General features: G+C 34.2%; 1 protein-coding gene across 3 annotated transcripts in view; it reads right to left on the bottom strand.

Moving 5' to 3' along the window:
• Positions 1-362: 362 nt before the first annotated feature.
• Pdgfc (platelet derived growth factor C) overlaps positions 363-17729 on the bottom strand; it is a 199694-nt gene continuing 182327 nt past the window's right edge. For all 3 annotated transcript variants that reach the window (XM_078021968.1, XM_078021967.1, XM_021730271.3), the window contains exons 5-7: positions 13090-13297; positions 8207-8424; positions 363-1938 (exon numbers count right to left, since the gene is read on the bottom strand). In XM_078021968.1, the coding sequence (XP_077878094.1) occupies positions 1822-1938; positions 8207-8424; positions 13090-13297 (543 nt within the window). In that variant the 3' untranslated portion in view covers positions 363-1821. The remainder of the gene's footprint in view (positions 1939-8206; positions 8425-13089; positions 13298-17729) is intronic.

Below are 17729 nucleotides of genomic sequence, written 5' to 3'. Positions count from 1 at the left end.
TTTAATAACTGCTATTGAAAACGAAGACAGGAGCAGAGATTTATGGGCCTTTTCCCCACCGCATATTATCATATAACCTATCACTAAGTATTTCTAAGTCCACATATAACTTTAATGTCAGGTTCAATTTAATCTACCAGACATTATTATTAAGCTTGTGAAGAAAAGAAAAGCACTGTTCAAAGGCACTAGAAAGAAGCATCAGGTGGGAGCCTCAGCAAAAATGGTCCTTTTATAACCTTTCTTTGAAACTGCATATATTTTTGCATAACAAAAATCATAGTAACATAAAACTTTTATCAGTTTCATTGTCTCAGAGTCCAAGAGATAAAACTTTCACACACACACATGCACACACTGAGTTTCACCCCAAAATAGCCACATTCTTTTATTTGATGAATCAATACATTTTTAATTCAAATAGTCACCACATAACCTAGGCATAATATTAAGCATTTTACAAGCAGAGTGTTTTACTGATTTTCTTTTCAATTGCAAAAGGGTACAATAAGTGAATTGGTTAAAGGATATACTTCTGTACATAAAAATATCCATGTATTTATACAAGCATATGGAACAGAGTTTAAAGGTATTGAAACCATAGCATCACAATAAATAGGATGTGTTCCTACTCCACAGCCCACTTTATCAAGAAGCTGTCAGTCTCTTTTATCAAGGTGCTTTCTGTTCTTCTGAGCTGGGTTCGTATTTTCCCCCAAACAGGTTAAATTAGTAAGAACTGGAGTTGAATGTCTACTTTTCATATGTTATTTTTTATTTGCGTATCCAATAAACAGGGTGGAAGATATGGTAATTTATTTCCAAAATGTCATTGTGACTTCCCAATCCTATTGGTTTCATACTTCTGTATTTTTAAATGCAGATCAATCTAAGCTCTAGCACCATTCAAAAAGGAAATACATGTATTTTTTTTTTTGTCAGAGCAACAATATTTTATATCATCCTTATTCCTCTGGCTATAACAATTCTGTTTAGAAAAAATTTACCAAGCTAAAAATAGTTGATCTAGGTTGTCATAAAAAAAGAATATTAAATACCTTTGGTAAAAATAGATATATTTAACAAGATTAGAAAAGGCAACAGTTATAATGTCAAAAAAGAGAATATAAAAATGTACACAGTAAAACAAATAAACCAACTTAAAATGAAGATAAGGCCACTCTTCTGTTCAGGTTTGCCTCTTTCAAACCATGAATGTAGTTCTCTTCTTCTAAATGGCAGAGATTTTAATAAGAAACATGGAAAATCCAGTCTTTCCTATCAGCATGACACCAGTTTAATTCATAGCAACATAGTTCCTCTTTAAAACCCAAGTTTATAGAACATGAAACGTTCTGGTTTATATATGCAAGTATAAGGGGAAAACATTCCAGATTTTCTGTGATATTGGGCCCAGAACATGGAGCTTTAGAGTTAAGCAGAGCAACAGAATCAGGTGCTCACTTGCAGTTTTTTCTTGTCCTGACATTAACCTAAGCCATATCATGACATAGGGAATACAGACTGCAGCAAGTGGAAAAGGAACGTGGTAACTAGCTAGTGATCTACAATATTTAATTTTTTTTTCCATGATTGAAGACCTTTTCTCCTGTCCTTTGGGCTCCTCTCAAAAGCGATGTTGCACAACTCATAATTCCATTTGGTATCTCCTCTTTAGAATCCACTGTAAATCCTGCAGATGGAAGATCCTTGAAGCAAACAAGTGGGATTATGGATGCAGGTAATGCATTAGTTCTCTAACAGAATCAGCCGCTGGCTGCACCTGACAGCTCTGCGAAAGGGCAGCTGGTGGTGATGTGGTTATCCTCCTGTGTTCCCTCTGCACACACAGTCACACTCCTCGTGATGCTCCAGGGCCACGTCAGTGAGTGATTTATGCAATCCCCTGACACCAATCTTTGGTCTCAATTGAAGGACCTGAAAGGGAAGAATGTAAACCACCTTTAAAATCAATGCATGACTATAACATTCGATTTCCTGCATAAAAAGGAATTTTCAAAAACAATCTCAGAACTCAAAAAGACTTATTTTCACATTGCCTCTTGAAAGTGTTATGTAAACATTTCTCCATAAAAAATATCATAAACTATCATTTCATAAAAGGACACTTCAATGCCAACAATTTGAGAAGTGTACCGCCTTAGAAATAAAGAAGAGTTCTTAAATTGAAGACTCTGTCTGCTCATTATTTTTCTTATGTAACTAGACAGAATTTCACCTCAAGTATTTTGCAACCGTTAATGCACATCTTGTTTCTCTGTTTGTTACTTTCTTATTCTCATTCATTTATTCACACATTTAATAAATATTTATACTTGAAGCAGTACACTCAAGTACAGGAATACTGTGGAAGGAAACATGATCACTCCACAGCTGAGATTGCTCAATTATGCCACTCATTAATTTTCTTGGCTACACTTCAAGTCCTCTATAAACTTGATGAGACGGATTAGATGTACTTCATAGACATCAGCTTCAGTCACAGCTAACTTTCTGCAGCTGGATTCTACTGTACAGTGCTAAGGAGGTTTGGCAATAACAACAATAACGCCTCTATTCAAGGAAGCTATTTGCAGTTTGGCTTGTTGAGCTTTTTAGTAAGAAATATAGCAGAATAAGCACCCTAAATAAACATATTTCCTTTTAATACTATGACGAAGGGTTCTAGAAGTGTATTCTATTAAATATTATCTAATGTATTGGACAGCAGCTACCTATTCAATTCTAATACATTTCTTATAATAGAAATGACAAAGTTTCAGAAATTATGTTTATTTGGGTTTTGAAAAAGACCAATGTGAATAATAATATTAAATTGTCTAGCTTTCTCCTTCTGGGTATGACACAGATGACTTCATGAAGCAACTTTGAAAAGCTATCATTTCTGTGAATTTTCATTAATCTACAAAAGTACAAGTCAAGTCTTATGACTGTTCAATTTGAAGACTCAAGAAAGAAAACTACAGAATGCATACCTCATTCAAGTATGTGGCTCTATCGAAGGTTAATTAGCTAACATTTTTTGAATACTTGCTGGGTGCCAGGAACAATGATGTTTTTACATACTTTAACTCACAAGAATTCTATGAAGTAATTTACAATTATTATCCTTATTTTACACATGAGTGAACATAGAGACAGGCTAAGTGACATAGTAGTAATCTGAACCTAGACCAAATATGAATTATTAAAGTAAGAATGATAGATACTTATTTTATAAAAGTCCATAATATTACCATTCATACATTCTATTTATTTTGAAACTTTCTTCCTAGAGAGATAAACTTCAAAGTCTTGTCATAAGTCTTATATTCAGATAGTTTTACAGCATCAGAAACTGTAAACTTTTAAAGTAGGTTTTCTCTTCTGTGACATTTCATAATTCCAGAACAAAAATTGTGAAGACTATATTTCTTCAGCATGAAACTTAATCTACTTGGGTGTTATTTTATATCAGTACTGACTTGTTTGAATAAGTTGGGGTGACATCAAATCTGAACTTAAGGCACCCCTGCCAGTCCTTATCATACTCTTGCTACAAATGGTTTCTGGATTGAGATTGGGTGGGTAAGATAAATCGCAGTATCAGCAAAGCCATTATGTTCATCTTCTAAGTCTACTTGTCTGCATTTCTCACTTCAGAAAAGAAAAAAAATATGGTACAAAGGGTAAAATTAGGGAGGCCATCTACTATGCCAATGGCCAGCCCAGATGCATTAGGCTTCCACTCTCCCATCAACTATGCTAAATAAAAGCTCCTCCTGCTAGCTTTGTCTGATGATGCTTGTGGAAATTCACATATAGTAGATAAAACTCAAAATGTCCTAGTAGTTTGGATAAAATATTCTAATCTGCTTAGTGTTTTCCTTTTCAGTTCTTTTTGAAAATTTGGATTTTGGAAGCAAGAAATAGACTTGGAGAATGATCAGCAGGTGCCACCTAATATGAAAGAGGAAAATTTCATCTTCAGGATGTGGATTATGACACCAGAAGTATGGGGATAGGGAAATGTCAGAAGTCTATCTCAGGGAACTATGAGGGAAGGCTAGGCATGGAGCTCGGCGATAAAGCACTTGCCTAGCATGTGTAAGGCCCTGGGCCCAATCCCTAGCACCAAAGGAAAAGAAAATACAGAAAGAAGAATTGAGGAAAAAGTGAACACTAAAACTACCAGTCCATGAAAAAAAATATCAGGGTTATGTCTCAAACCAGAGACTATGGAAGAAAATAGATCAGATACAGAAAGAACCACCAAGGACTGGGTACTAAGTATAGTCAAACAAGATGGAATGATCACTCTGCAAACCAGAGCATTGATGAAACAGGATTCAGTACTAGAATAAGATCACAGGATGGTAAACTTTTCCTAATACAGACAGATCTAAGGTTAGAGAAGCAAGACTCCTATAGGTTATGGAAAAAAGAAATTAAACATAAGATGTTATAAACAAAATAAGATTAGAGAAAAAAGAACAAATATATTACTATTGTCAGAGTGTTTTGTAAAGTTTTTGGGGAAGGGGGGCGAAGAATACCTTTCCTCCCTCTGAATTCATTAGATTTTTATTCATCATTTACTGTAATTGAAGAAAGGGGAAAATAAAAAAGAAAGAGAAAATAAGCTAAAATGTATGAAAAGTATAAATTGCATCAAATCTTGTTCTAAGTATTCTATAAAAATCTACTCACAGAATTCTCACCATGAGTTACAAGGGTTGGAAAATCATCTTACTGACCAGGAAACTGAGGCATGAGGGACTGAGTTACTGGCTCAAAGAGACACAGCGAACAAATGTTAGCTTCAAATATGGGAAGTCTGTTGTTGGAGTTAGTACTTGCAAGCACTGTACTGTAACATGATCTTTGTTTCTCTTAGCCCTCAATTTGGTAGAAACAAAGAAAAATAAACAATGATTTTAAAACAGTAATAGTTCTCTAATAGAGATATCTTTGAAGTCCCATGCATGCTCTAAGGATGAACTAATTGGTGCTGCTAGGAATGGGCAGGACTCTTAAAAGTGTTTCAAGGAAGATGTGACATGTAAGTTCATATACACAGAAAGTTCCTAACTCACTTTTCTGAAAATTCCTACTGGAGAGACAGAGAAATTATTAAGAAATATATTTCTTTGGTGAAATGTATTATAATGTAGAGATCCAATAGAGAAGAGGTAAGAATCTTACTAAGAACATTATCATGCTATAATACTATTATGCTATCAGCAACACAGTAACATTATATCTTACTGTATGATTTCTTTAATTATCTGAACTTATTTTTGGTATAGTGGTTGAACAAAAACCCAGCAAAATGCTATAGGAAACCACAAGAAATACTTGTTTTACTGTAGTAATACAATGACTATGATTCAACCCTAATATTTGCAGAAGCTGTTATAATACAAATAGATGCAGGAGAGGACAAATAGAACCTATAACCTGTCTTTGCTTTTTCATTTTTCCATGAAGTAGAATAATCATAAAGCCCAATTGGCAATATCATTAAAAATATTAAAGATTGGGTGGGTATAGTGGTGCAAGACCATAATCCCAGAAGCTTGAGAGACTGAGGCAGAAGGATCTCAAGTTCAAACCCACCTTCAGCAACTTAGTAATGCCCTAAGTAACTTATGGACACCCTGTCTCAAGAAAAAGATTAAAAGGGCTGGAGATGTGGCTCAGTGGTTAAGCGCACTTTGGTTTAATTTCTGGTGCCTAAATAATAATAATAATAATAATAATAAATAAAGCTGAAGGTAGACTTGTATTTAAATGAGTTAAGTCTCCATGTCCAGGTCCATAATATTCAATTATCTAATATCTTTGAACAATTTTAAATTGTTTTAAAAATGCATTTAATTAATAGTAGTGCTAGATCAGAAGTGATCTCAAGAATATGGGAATGAGAAAAACAAAGGCCTCAGAAATTCTGAATCATGTTAAACAAATAGTTCTTTCTCCAGAGGGTAAATGGACAAAAATATTATTGTTATTAGAGATATTTGTGAGACATTGTTGTTATTAGAAATATTTGTGATAAACATCAAGTAGGACATTTTTATATTTCTTCATACTTAATCATTAGAGATGTTTGTGCAAAACTAATGGGTGCTCATGTAATTATAATATAATTAGAAAAATGTTCATAGTTGCACGTGTGTATAGGTGAGTATCTATAATCAACCCAATGAAGACCAGGAAATGTGGATTAATGTCATTCTGGAAGAACACCACTTGGTCCACAAGCACTGCCCATAGCCTTGCCCCAAACAGTAATATCTTCATTTTCTGAGGCTCGAAAACAGATATTACAAACTCTGTGGCAACTTTCTGGATAATAACTCTAATGTTATTTGTAAAATAAATGGATAGCTATAGGATGGAGGGGGCATGCTTGACCTAGGGGACTGCTTTAGCAAACCACAGAATAAGATTCAGCACCCCATAGACTTGTTTTAAGAAATTGTTTAAGTCAAGTGTGGGTTTTTAGAGTTCTTAAAATAGTGGTTATAAATGCAAGACTGGCTGGCTAAATTAGGTCCCCAAATACACTTGTACCCATTTCGACAGCTTCAAAATTGAGTGACTTTAAGTGGGAAAAGATCCTTCCAGTTTAATACATATTCTTATCACATCCTTTTATCTTATGCCAGGCAACTCTAACATCTGCCAGCCTCGGAGGCATTTTAATTTGAATGCTATTAAGAACTACAATATTAATTTTTTCTTGACTAGATTCCCAGTTCATGGAGTGGCATAAGGCTGGACTGTAGGCACATCCTACCTGTCTGGAGCCCCAGGAGCCTCTGTGCCCATGAACATCTGCTTTTTGCTTGTATGTTTGGTGCTAGGGATTGAACCCAGGGCTTTGCATATGCCAAGCAAGTGTTCTACTGCTAAACTACACCTTCAGTCCCTGATCATCTACTTTTTGACTTTAGAATGGCAACTCCTTTCCCAGCACACGATCTTTACAAGAAAGTGGTATGCAGATAAAAAGTAGAACATGAGAAATGATGGAAAATAGTTATATTTTTAATCACTGAATGACAGTTTGGGGTGTTAACTCATAAAAGATTGCCATCCAGTAACTGTCATGGAATAAAAACCTGAAAGATCATGATATTTCATGTTTGTTACAGAGGTAGTGTATGCAGATGACAATCAATGGCAGAGCTTGAATGGACACAGAGTCCCTTGTCTTCTAGAATGATGTGTTTTCTTCCTTTTCTTGCCAAGTTACCTATATAATATAGGTGAAGGGCAGGAAGACCATGTCACCCGAAGTGCAGTTTATGAAACTCTACATGTTCAGATTACTCAACAGAGAGCATTTTGCTGATGTCTTTCTAAGTAGGTACCTTTTCCGAAGCAGAAAGTCAAAATAATGAGGTCATATTAAAATGAAGTCAGAGGGCAGATTTTAACTTGTCACAATGTGAATATTTTGTAGAAATTAACATCGACTCATCAAAACATGACTTTTTCTATGTATGCTATACAGTACTGCTGGAGAAGGTGGGATAGAATTGAGGATATTCCAGCACTAATGAAAATTTTGGATGTGCAAGTTCCCAACACTCTAAAGTAATAATAACTACCATTTCAACTTTATTTTCCTAATTCCAGAGAAAAAAAGAACCAAAAGGGTAAATACATTCATAAAAGTCTGAACAAGTTATTTGTAGCAACATGAATAACACAAAGATTGGTATAACTGTGAACATGTTCCCTTGGGACTTATGTGCCCATTTTGGCCCAAATATAAAAATAAATATCAAAGATCTCCTTTCTGCAAAATACACAATGATTTATCTCTAAGATTGACTTTAAAATATTTTCCCTTCATATTTTGAAAAGTTTAAAAGTTGAAAAGCTTCACTTACATTTTTTCTTCAGAAAAACTTTTCTTTTTTTTTTTTTTGTATGAGAAGTAAAAACTTCACTGACCACCCATGATGTACTACTACCAGAGAATAAGCTTTCTAAATCCTTGATGTCTGGGTTTTTAAATTAAAGGTCCTAATTTTAAAACGTAGAAACATAAACTCTTTGTAAAACCCTGTTTTTAAAAATTTTCCATGAATGCCACATCTCCTTTCCAAACATGAATCCTTTTCAATTTCACTTTTTGGTTCTAAGGAAAAATACTCGAAGGAAATCGAAAAGAAAACGACACACCTACCTCGTGATATTTTTTAGTGACTTTGCTTGGGACGCAGTGACATTCGTTGCAGTTGTGGAGACAACAGGCACAGTTTCCACCACAGCGTTTAACCAGGAGGCAACCTGGCCAGAAAATGGTATCGGTTCTCTTTAGTTCTTCCCTTATGGACACCGAGAAGTTACGAGGTGTGCAGCTGTATAATCTTACCTCCTCTTTTAGAAGGTTCAGATCCACCACTGCATGGCATAGAAGAAAGCAAAGAAAAAAAAAAGAGAGAGAGAGAGAAGTTCATGCTTTGAACTTGAATCTATTTCATTAAGCACATTTCATAAAATAATCTAGTTATTCCATGAACAATAATGCTAATAATATCCCTTCTTATTTTAACTAGGTTGTAAGGCTACTCGGCTCACAAATTAGACTTTCTACTTCATAGTAAACAAAGCTTCATTATGACTTAGTGACCAATAAAGAGTCGCCATTGTGTAATATTAAGAACAGAGTGGACAAAACAGTTGAGAGCTATAAATAGGAAATTTTACAGAGAGAAAAAGGTCTACACCTTTTAACCTCAGTACAAAAGTATACAAGGAGAGCGCTGGAGGGAAGAATACAGTGTAAAATGATGAATGCTTTGATTAAAAAACAAATATAATTTTTAAAGGATGATAGGCTCAGACATTTAATGAAGAACAATTTATTAGAAGCTGGTAAACAGAACTTTCTATAATCTTTTTGGCAATAAGAATCATAAAATATAAAAAAAGGAATGAAGAAAATATATTATTGAAGACAGCCAAATGGACCATGAGTTAAAAAAAAAAGGATATAATTTATAAGAGCAGAAGCTTGGGGGAAGCAGTTTTAAGAATATGAGGGATTTGTGGTCTCTGCAATTTAAACTGAGTAGAATCTTAGATTCCTATTGTTCCCTTGCTTAAGGATGGAAGAAGTATCTCATTTGTAAGCATTGTCTCTAGTCTTTTAGCAAGTTGGTTAACTATGTTGTCCTTTATTTTTTAAAAGAATTACCTACTTGTGAAGCCCAAACAAAATATCCTTTCATTGGACAGCTGTAGTAAAACCTCAAAGAACCATTGTTTTTAACTACAAAATGATTCTGCCTCAGGAAAATCCTATCAAAATAACTTGTCATGTTTACTATGAATTCATAGATAATGCATGAACAGAGTAGTTACTAGGATAAATACTTGTAATATAATTTTAATTTCTTCTAAGTTCTATTTTTGTCCCTAGATCTGTTCAAACCATTTCAACCATATTGAAGAGTTTCAGGATGACATATATTCTTCCAGCCCACCCAATAATGTACTTAAAAGAAAAATAAAACTAAGAAATATTACCTAAAATACAATTGATCTAGTTAATAATTTCACTATTATAGGAAACAAGCCTGAGTCAAAAGAAAACTTATTTGGCTGAAGATGGCTTCAAATAGCAATAATCAATATGTAGATCCAATTTTCAAAATTAAGTGTAATAATTTTTAAATGATGAGGTAATATTAATAAATCCTTATTTTCTTGGCTTTGTTATATATGTGATCAAGTTTTTTGGAATTGTCAAAAAGAGGTGATTTTAGTATTTCTGAGAAGTGTAAAATTATGCATATGTAGTAATAAATTACAAACATGAGAACTATATAATTGACTAAAACCCAGATCAAGTATAGGAAGGCCCCCCAAACATGGCTAATTCAATGGTCCATTTCGACAATTTATTCAGCTAAATAATTAGTTTTCCTATTCAATACAAAAATCACTGCTTTATTTGAGTATTTAAAAGTTTGTTTTTCACCTAAAAATAATTTTATGAATGAATGAAAAGCTTTTAAATATTAAAAACAAATGAGTTCATTCTTTTCAGTACCCTGAAAAGACCAATTTATGTGTTATACAATTAAGGATATCATTAGGTGAAATGATATCACATATTTTGCTAAATTTCATTTTGCTGAACCAATAGCATACGCATACCTTTGCTCTGGTGTTGTTAATGCCATCATCTTATTTGGACATTTTCTCTGGAAGGTAATATAGAGAAACCATGCAGAAACACAAAAGCTGTTTGCCCCAATTTTCAAAGCTTCAAGATTTATACTTCTTTAGAATGAATGAAGCTCTTAGCTTTCAAGGATAGTCACCTACTCCAAATAGTTTTAAACACACTATTTCATGAACTAGAAAACGAGACTGTATATGTTCTCTTTAAAATGTTTACTTAACCACAATAAAAGGTTAGATAGATTTCCCAAGTGAACTAAGTTATGATACCTGCTACAATGTGAAAATTTAAACACACTTTCAACTTAGCTTCCACTCATTTATCATGTTTGACACAAAAGTCAAAAGCCTCTTTTTAAGTACTAGTTAAGCTTGACTTAGAAACTTTTTTTTTTCCCTGCAGTGGCAATGGATTAATGAAACTTTGAATCAGAGGAAGAAAGGGAAAGAAAAGAAGCATAAAAACAATGCAGACCACAGTGGTCCAAAATACAATTAAGAAATTTAAATTTGTATACAATCTTTGAAATTTATGCTTCCTATACCTAAGACTTCGAACTCAGAGAAACTTCATTAAAATTAGTCATGAGACCATAATCTTATATCATAAATTCTCCAGACATTCTGCAGAATTTCTAGGCAAAAAGAAAGAAAGGAAGGAAGGAAGGAAGGAAGAAAGGAAGGAAGGAAGGAAGGAAGGAAGGAAGGAAGGAAGATTGTGCCTCAAGGTATACTTTGCAGTAGTTTAACTATAATACTAAGGAAGTTTTCTTCTGCAAAATATTTTTAAGTGAAACTCAGCCTTTAGATTATTTTGCCTTTTCATAATTGCCACCTAAGCATTGGTTTGCCTTCTAAACAATAAACATTTTGAGCACACCATTGGTCAAAATCACTATTCCTAATAAAAATTTCATCAGTATTGTAAATTTTACTAAAAAGTATAATACTGAAAAAAAAATGGTCACATATTTCTTTGGTAGTTGTTCACTCTTTTTTAAGATATTCAATCCAAAGGTATTGTATTACCAGAATGTAACCTGAGGGTGGTCTTTCTAAGATGAATGTGGTAACACTGTGATATGTTTATTCTGGAGAAAATCTATTTCTATGCCTAATTAGAAGCTTTTAAAAGTTTTACTCCTGGTTCCTTTGTAGAAAGACTCTCAGGAGGGGAGTTGATTATGTCTACATAGATGTTATCCCACACCTGCATTTTGGTTTATGTAAAGTCCCCAAAATATACACCACTTTTCTCACACTTACTGTATGATTAAAAAGTTAATAGTTTTGGCAAACTGCAGAGAACTTCAATTTTGAAAGTGTTAAATGAATATCTGAAAGATCTGATTCAGGGTTGGATGCTTTTAAATATATGCTAGCCTCTGGCCAAATCTTTAGGCAGTAGGCAGAGATTTCGGCAGAAAGCCATGGCTAGGAGGGAGGATTTTAGGCTTGAATCCAGAAATCAGCTGTGAAAAAAAACTAGATCTGAGCTTAGAACCTATTTTCCTCCCTTGCTTTTTTCAGATCCACATGATAATCTACTTCACTTTTGCTAACAAGGGCTCTATTCATGGGTGTTTCAGCCTCTCTTGCTTGATCTTCATCTTCCTGTGTGTAAGTGGGAGGGAAGGGAAGTGCTGTTGTTAAGCTACTCATCAGGTTATTTATCAGGATCAAATCTTATAAATATGTAACAGTGTTCACATCTGGACAGGATCTCACTGCCCATGCACTTGAACATGGATTTCAAATATTGCCAAAAGGAAACCACCTCTGTTGGCATAGCAAAATACCAGGGTTGGGCAAGTTGGAACATGACCTGCTGAGATTTAGTGCTTCAGCCAAAAGGGCTGCAAATCAGCACAGGGAAGGGCAAGAATCAGGTTTCTTTCTGACAAGATTTAGAACAAGTCTGGTGCAATCTGCCTCTGTGAATGGCTCAAATTAACTAAACACTGAAACATAAATTCTCCAGACTGTCATTCCATTCTCTAAAATGATGCTGGGCAGATTTCAATGTTTCTGACGGAATGAAACAGATTGTTTGGAGTGTATCCTAATTATCCAGTTATTCCTGTTCCATTTTCATTTGTGTCTGATATGGATACTTCCTAATCCTAAGTTATTAGAAAAATTAGCTAACCTTGTAGAAAACTCAGTTAACATATTTCCCATTTCTTAATCATGTGAAATTAGATTTAATTAACAACACTTTCACTCTTAAAAGGAGATAGGCCCTTTTGGCCAAAACTCCTCATTTCAAAAAGCAACTATATCCAGAGAGAAATTACCTTGGGGTGTTTTCTTCAGGTCATTTGTTTTATTGATGAGAATCTTACCTTAGAAACTTCTAATTACTTTTTATGTTGGGCCATTGTTATTTTTCATATTATATAGATGTTTCGAGACTTAAGAAATATAAATAGATAAAACCCTGACCCATAGTTGACATGATAATAACGATTTTTATAAAAGTGCCCCTCTTTTCCAGCACCAAACCCAATTTTGAAGCTCTGATCTTTTCTTTTAAATTTCAAAATCAATATACTCCAAAAGTAGACTGGAGTAAGCAATGATTCTTATCAAGTGCAATGGACCACTTCACCAAAATGATATTTTTAGAAGATAAGAACTGATAGGAATTTTTACAGATATCTTTCCTAATTTTCCGAATCCACTGAATTGTAATTGACTCTTTTTGTCTATATTCTCATTTAACAAATACATACATTCCAATGATAAGGAAATGGATTGCCTAAATACAACACTGAAGAGTCTTAAACTCTCCCCTTTAGAAGCTGTGGCAAAGGGATCTGAAACATTTCTCTGCTAAGAAAATTAAATGAGTTCTAATCCAAAGAGCAAGCTTACCTCTAGATTTTCTTCCAAAAACAAAAGCTTTGCCAAGAAGTTGCCATGTTGGCCTGTATAGATCTTCTAAGTCCAGCTGCCATCTATCTGGTTCAAGATAGCGAATAAGATCCTCCAAGGTACTAAAGGCGGTTACAGCATTATTAAGCAGGTCCAGTGGCAAAGCTGAAGGGGGTAACACTGAAGGACTCACAGCTTCTGTGAGTTGCTGAAAATAAAAGGGATCTTCTGTTAACTGTTTTAAAATGTATAATGTATTCCCTCTCTTCTTACAGAGACGGAAACTAAGGCTGAAAATACATGGGAAGTGAAACTACATTCAACCCCCAAGGTAGAAGAAACTATTTTGCTTCTAACTCAAGTACTTCACATAGATGAACTCTAACAAGTTCTCTGTGAAGTCAGTGAGAAAGATATAACTTTCCATTATCACAGACCATGGTAGGTGTGGGCATCTTTCGCTCACACAAAAACATTGAAAATATCACCATGGTTCAGTTATGGACTTAAAATAGAAACTTTTCGACAGTTTACCAAATTTTTATTTTGTTTTCCTATTTTTTCCTCAGCTCAGAAAAATCACCCCACAGTTATGCAAATTAGTGTCAGATGAATTAAAATTTTAATGTAAAGTAACTCATAAGAACTAGAACAAAATACAGGTGACAATCCTTTGACATTGAAGAAGAACTCGATATTAATCAAGATGCCAAACCATAGATGATTAACTTGATACATTTATCAATAATGTATTTTAATATAAAAAAACTTAAACCAGGATTACAAGATAAGAGAGACTCTGGTAGAATGCCTTGTCAAATTAAATGACTGTCACAAAAGTTATATACATAATATATGGAAAGTAAAGTGACAAACAAAACAACTCCACAGAGAAAAAAAAAAAGACAAATTCCAGACAAGAAGCTTGAATAGTTAATAAACAAGAAAATATGCTAAAATGCATTAGATCATGTAAAACATGAGATAATATTTCACATTCCAAAAAAAGATTCTATTTCACATACATAAGACTAGAAAAATTTTTTAAAAAATGGATTACTAAGAATGTGAGTAAACTGGAATTTCTGTGCTCTGCCTACAAGGATGAATGAAAGGGGTCACAAACACTTTAACTGATATAACTTATGTGCATTGGATACTGGGACTTATATGTCTTAGGTCCCTGAATTTAACTTTGAGGTCCACATCCTTTCATTTATGCACATGGGATTACGTACAATGATATTCATCACAGTAATGTTTCAAACAGAGAAACACTGGAAACAACCTATATGTCGACATATAGAGGAATGAATAAAAATACATCATAAAACTACGTAAACAAGCAAAAAAGTAAGAAGGTAATTTTAATAAAGTGGAGGGAGTGTCAATGCTTCTATTTATCTATCTATCTATTTATTTATTTTGTAGTTGTAAATGGACAGAATGCCTCTATTTTATTGGTTTATTTTTTATTTTTTAATGTGGTACTAAGGATCAAACCCAGTGCCTTACATATGCTAGGCAAGCACTCTGCCACTGAGCTTTAGCCCTAGCCCATCAATACTCTTAATATGGAGTTTTCAAAACACAAAAGGAGTCACCCTCTTCCCAAAATTTAGTGTGGACTAAGGGTTGGGATTGGTAGATCAGTGTTAATCTACATGAGCAAATGCATTCATTTCAGTAACAACAAAACCACTTTTTCAAATAAATATATGAAAAGAGTATAGAATTAAACACATAGGTTAATTGATGCTCATTTATAGCAGTGCTTAGAATAACTAAAAAGTGGGAGAAAATGTACACATATAATAGTGGAAGAGTCAATCAAAGTGCATGGTCATTAAAATATGGTCAACCAGGAATTCTTATAAACAAAATAAATGACATAAGTATACCTTTAATATGCCATGATTCTGGGTTATATACGTTGAGACAAAATAAAACAAAACAAAACAAAAAATTCAAAAGTGCCTTAAATAGTCAAGATAGCTAATCTATGGATCAGACAAGAATGGATGATCCACTGAACTTCTATGCCCTTCTGTGGGTTAGCTTCCACATGTCAGAGGAAACATTTGACTGGGGTCCTAATTAGAATAAGGTATATTCCATGCTTGTATACTTATATCAACGTGAATTCTACCATGTATAACTAAAAAGAAACAAAACAAAAAAGATAGGGAAGATCAGTGGAGTAGAAGATGAATAAGAGTAAGAGAGGAAGGAAGGGAAAGGGGAAGGAATATGGAATGAATTGAACAAAATCATGTCATAATCATATATAAAGATAACAAAGGGAATTTTCACCTTTATGTAGAATAGGAAGGAAAAAAGCAAGTTAATAGGGGAAGGAAGTAGGGGAGGAAAAGGTGATAAGGAATAGCGATTGAAATCAAATTCCTTGCATGTATGATTGGGATTGAACTCAGGGATTGAGCTCAGGAGCTCTCAACTACTGAGCCTCATCCCCAGCCCAATTTTTTATTTTACTTAGAGACAGGGTCTCATTGAGTTGCTTTAGTGCCTCACTGTTGCTGAGGTTGGTTTTGAATTTACAATCCTCCTGCCCCAGCCTCACGAGCATGTATGATTTTTGTCAAAATGAACCCAAATGCTATGTATAATTGTAATGCTCTAATAAAAAAAAATGAGAAGAGGTGATCTTCATTTTCTTCCTTATACATATACATATTCTCAATGTTTTCTACAGTAACTATGTATTCCTTTTGGAAATATTACAAAATTAATAACATTTATTGTAACAAAATTCTGTCACATCAGCTCACCATTTTTATTTTCATTATTGGGATCCTGAGCTATATACTAAGTCATGTACTCTACATAGCCGCTTCTTCCTTTGTCTCTTTGTCTTTAATCTTTACTTATTCCTTTTACTCTGTGCTATAAAATCTTGGGTTAATCTTCCTAAAATAAGATATCACTGACCATGTGATGAACTTTGGACAAATGCCTATGTGATTTCACATTTAAAGGATAAAATCCAAATTCCTTCATCAGCATCCAGGGCCCCGCAATCTGACCTCTGCTTCTTTCCCATCTAATCCCCTTCTCATCAAAGACATGAACATTTTGTTCCAATAAATGTAGTCTCTTCATTAATTGCTACATATGTCATATCCATCTCAGACTTTGTGCCTTTACCCATGGCTAAATGTTGCCCCTCCTCCCATAAATACAAATCTTTCCCTTCTGTAAACCTACACAATAAATTTTTACCATTTATAATGGCCTTTTAAAAAATCCAATTCTCCCATGAAACCATCCACAGCAGAGGGCTATTACTGTCCCATATAGTGCAGCTGAAAGAGTCGGTCTCTATGGAATGCTTTGTGGTCACCCGGCTTGAGGGGCAGATACTGCAAGCTAAGAAAGAAGTGTCTTTCTCTGGAAAGGCACAATCCTTGTTGGGACTCACAGCTTTGTGTGTGAAGAGTTCTCCTGGACAGCGGGGACTGTTTTTACAGAGCATGATCAGAAGAAAAGTATGTGGCAGCCACTAGCCAACAATGATTTCCTGCTTATTTAAAAGGCTAATTTTATCTATCTATCTATCTATCTATCTATCTATCTATCTATCTATCTATCGGTATAAGAATTGAACCCAAGGTTGCTTTATCACTGAGCCACATCCCCAGCCCTTTTCATTTTTTTTTTTTTTTAAATTTTGAGACAGGGTCTCACTAACTTGCTTAGGGCCTTGCTTAGTTTCTGAGGCTAGCTTCAAACTTGTGATCCTCCTGCCTTAGCTTCTTAGTAATCCATGAGATTAGAAGCATGCACCACCACATGCAGCTAAAGGCCTAATTTTAATAATGTCAAGATTCTGGTTAAAATATCACAACTAAGATGTTTTCCTAATATTTGACAATGTTCTTGCTCTACCACTTACATTCTTAACTTTTGGAAAGTAGAAACCATATCTAGTTTGTTATTATCTACATAGTGATTTTTATATTGTCCATAAAACACAAAATTGCTTTGATAGAGATAATATGATGATTGATAATGTCATCACAGACATAAATACAAATGATCTAATTAAGTTTTTCATTTTTGACTTAACTAATCTGTCTTATGATTAGATTTATGTTTCATAGTTACTACAATTTTTTTTTGCAACTTTCAAAAATAAAAGCCCATCATTTGACCCAGCTATCCCACTCCTTGGTTGATGTCCAAAAGACTTAAAATCAGCATACTATAGTGATGCAGCCACATCAATGTTTATAGCAGTTCAATCACAATAGCCAAACTATGGAACCAAGCTAGGTGCCCTTCAATGGATGAATGAATAAAGAAAATGTGCTATATACACACAATGGAATATTACTCCACTTAAGGAAGAATGAAATTATGGCATTTGCAGGTAAATTGATGGAGCTGGATAATATCACACTAAGTGAAATAAGCCAGTCCCAAAGAACCAAAGGCTGGATGTTTTCTCTGATATGCAGATGCTAACTCACAATAAGTGGGTGGGGGACAGGGAAAAATAGAGGTAGTATGGACTAGGCAGAGGGAAGTGAAACAAGGGGAGGGAGTATGGAGATAGGAATGAGAGTAGAATGAATCGGACATCTTTACCCTATGTACACATATAATTACACAACTGG

The sequence above is a fragment of the Ictidomys tridecemlineatus genome, chromosome 9 (assembly GCF_052094955.1).
Source record: "Ictidomys tridecemlineatus isolate mIctTri1 chromosome 9, mIctTri1.hap1, whole genome shotgun sequence".
NCBI classification, from domain to species: Eukaryota; Metazoa; Chordata; class Mammalia; order Rodentia; family Sciuridae; genus Ictidomys; species Ictidomys tridecemlineatus.
Note: the sequence above shows the minus strand (reverse complement) of the source record. Positions and strands in the feature narration are given on the sequence as shown.